Source organism: Vulpes vulpes, chromosome 12 (genome assembly GCF_048418805.1).
Source record: "Vulpes vulpes isolate BD-2025 chromosome 12, VulVul3, whole genome shotgun sequence".
Lineage (NCBI taxonomy): Eukaryota > Metazoa > Chordata > Mammalia > Carnivora > Canidae > Vulpes > Vulpes vulpes.
The window spans coordinates 68,699,998-68,701,704 of NC_132791.1; the positions used below are offsets into that span (position 1 = coordinate 68,699,998).

General features: G+C 51.8%; 1 protein-coding gene across 2 annotated transcripts; it reads right to left on the reverse strand.

Moving 5' to 3' along the window:
- Nucleotides 1-410: 410 nt before the first annotated feature.
- Nucleotides 411-1,094, reverse strand: LOC112932420 (GTP:AMP phosphotransferase AK3, mitochondrial-like). Of its 2 annotated transcripts, XM_026015349.1 has the most exons (2): nt 936-1,094; nt 411-839 (listed from the first exon to the last, which is right to left on the reverse strand). In XM_026015349.1, the coding sequence occupies exons 1-2, from the start codon at nt 1,092-1,094 to the stop codon at nt 411-413; spliced, it is 588 nt and encodes a 195-aa protein (XP_025871134.1). The 2 variants fall into 2 exon arrangements, with proteins under 2 accessions (XP_025871134.1, XP_025871133.1); XM_026015348.1 differs by having other exon boundaries at nt 411-1,094.
- Between the last annotated feature and the right edge of the window lie 613 nt (nt 1,095-1,707).

Below are 1,707 nucleotides of genomic sequence, written 5' to 3' on the forward strand. Positions count from 1 at the left end.
TACACAAAGGCCTCTGATGAGATATTGTCTCCAAATTGGTATAATGTAACTTTTTTTTACTTTTCCAGAAAGATATGAAACGAGTCACTTTTGCCGCCTGAGCAGAAGTCAGATTACTACCAATTGCTCTTTTAATTTTGCTCTACAAGGATGTTTTAAGCTCGGACATCTCTGATGTTTTTGTATCGTGTACCCATAGCTGGATAAAACACACTAGGCAATTTCCAAAGACAAATCTCAGCATGAGCCTCATTTGGCATCATCCTTAGCATCCAAAATAAAATCTGGAGAAATGAAACTAATTTAACTTTCAAGGACTTCATACACGGTGGAGCCTTAGAACGAGGAACTTCTAACAGAAGAAAGGAAGAAGAGATTATGCTCAGCTTGCTGACTGCAAGCATTTGTCCTCATGGAGTAACCGATGCTTTCTGGTCTATTTGGGGAACTTTTGTTTGCAGGAAAGCACGCACGCAGGGCCAGATCTGGTCGGTTTTCGTTCCGGAGAAAGTCTCCAACACCCCCTTTTCCCGGTAATATTCCAGGACGGGTTTGGTTTGGTCTTCGTAAGCCTTCAGCCTCTGGTTAAGCGTCTCTGGTCTGTCGTCCTCACGCTGAACCAGAGGCTCGCCAGTGAGATCGTCCAGGCCAATGGCTTTGGGAGGGTTAAATTCCAGGTTGTAGACGCGCCCACTGCTCGGATGGATCCAGCGAGCAGAGAGGCGTTGCTTGATGACCTCCGAGGGCACGTTCAGGCTCATCACCAGGTGTATCTGATAAGCTCTCTCCAGGGCCTCCGCTTGTGGCAGCGTCCTGGGGAAACCGCACAGCAGCCAGCTCTCCTGGGTGAAGGTTTTCAGCTGGTGAAGGGTCAGCCGGGTCATGATGTCGTCCGGGATGAGCTTCCCCTGCTCCATGAAAACCTTGGCCAGCACACCGATCTCTGTGTCCCTCAGCAGGTTGTCTCGGAGCAGGTCCCCGCTGGAGAACGTCTTCAGCTGGAAGCCTTTGGTGATGCGCAAAGCCACCGTGCGCTTGCCGGAGCCCGGGGGGCCCATGAGCACTGCCCGCAGGAGCCGCACCGACGCCCCCATGGCTGCTGGGCCAGGCGGGGGCTGTGGACGGTTGGGGCCCGCGCTCCGACCCTGCGCTCCAGCCCCGCGCTCCGGCCCCGCGCCCCGGGCCCCGCGCCCCGACCCTCGCGCTCCCGCACTGGGGGCAGCAGGTGCGGCGCAGCGAGCACCCAGCCCGTGGTGAGAGCAGGTGTCCGACACTGCCAAAGACCGCGTCAGTGACTTGGAAGACTGAACCACGAATTCCCCCCCACAGTGTCTTCTTTAAGACAAACTCTCCAGGTAAAACACAATGGCCCATGAAGGATATTCCCTCGCATAAAGAGTGCAAAAACTGTTAACTACCTACATGCTCACTATTAAGAGAAGAGCTAAGTGACCCTTAATCCTGCTAGCCCTTGATAGCAGTGACAGACAGAGCTCTCTCTGCGTTAACGTGAAAAAATTTCCAAGACACTGTAAATTCAAAAGCTGGCAGCACTGTATAGTTTATATTCAGTTTATGCTAAAGTACGTTACAATGTTCATTTATTTTGAAGGTTTATTTATATATTTGAGAAAGATAGGAGGGGCAGAGGGAGAGAAAATCTCAAGCAGACTCTGTGCTGAGTGCAGAGCCTGATAGGAGTCTCCA

What these genes read in the sequence shown, in the direction of transcription:
- LOC112932420 (XM_026015348.1), bottom strand. Translation starts at nt 1,094, where the DNA reads ATGGGGGCGTCGGTGCGGCTCCTGCGGGCAGTGCTCATGGGCCCCCCG.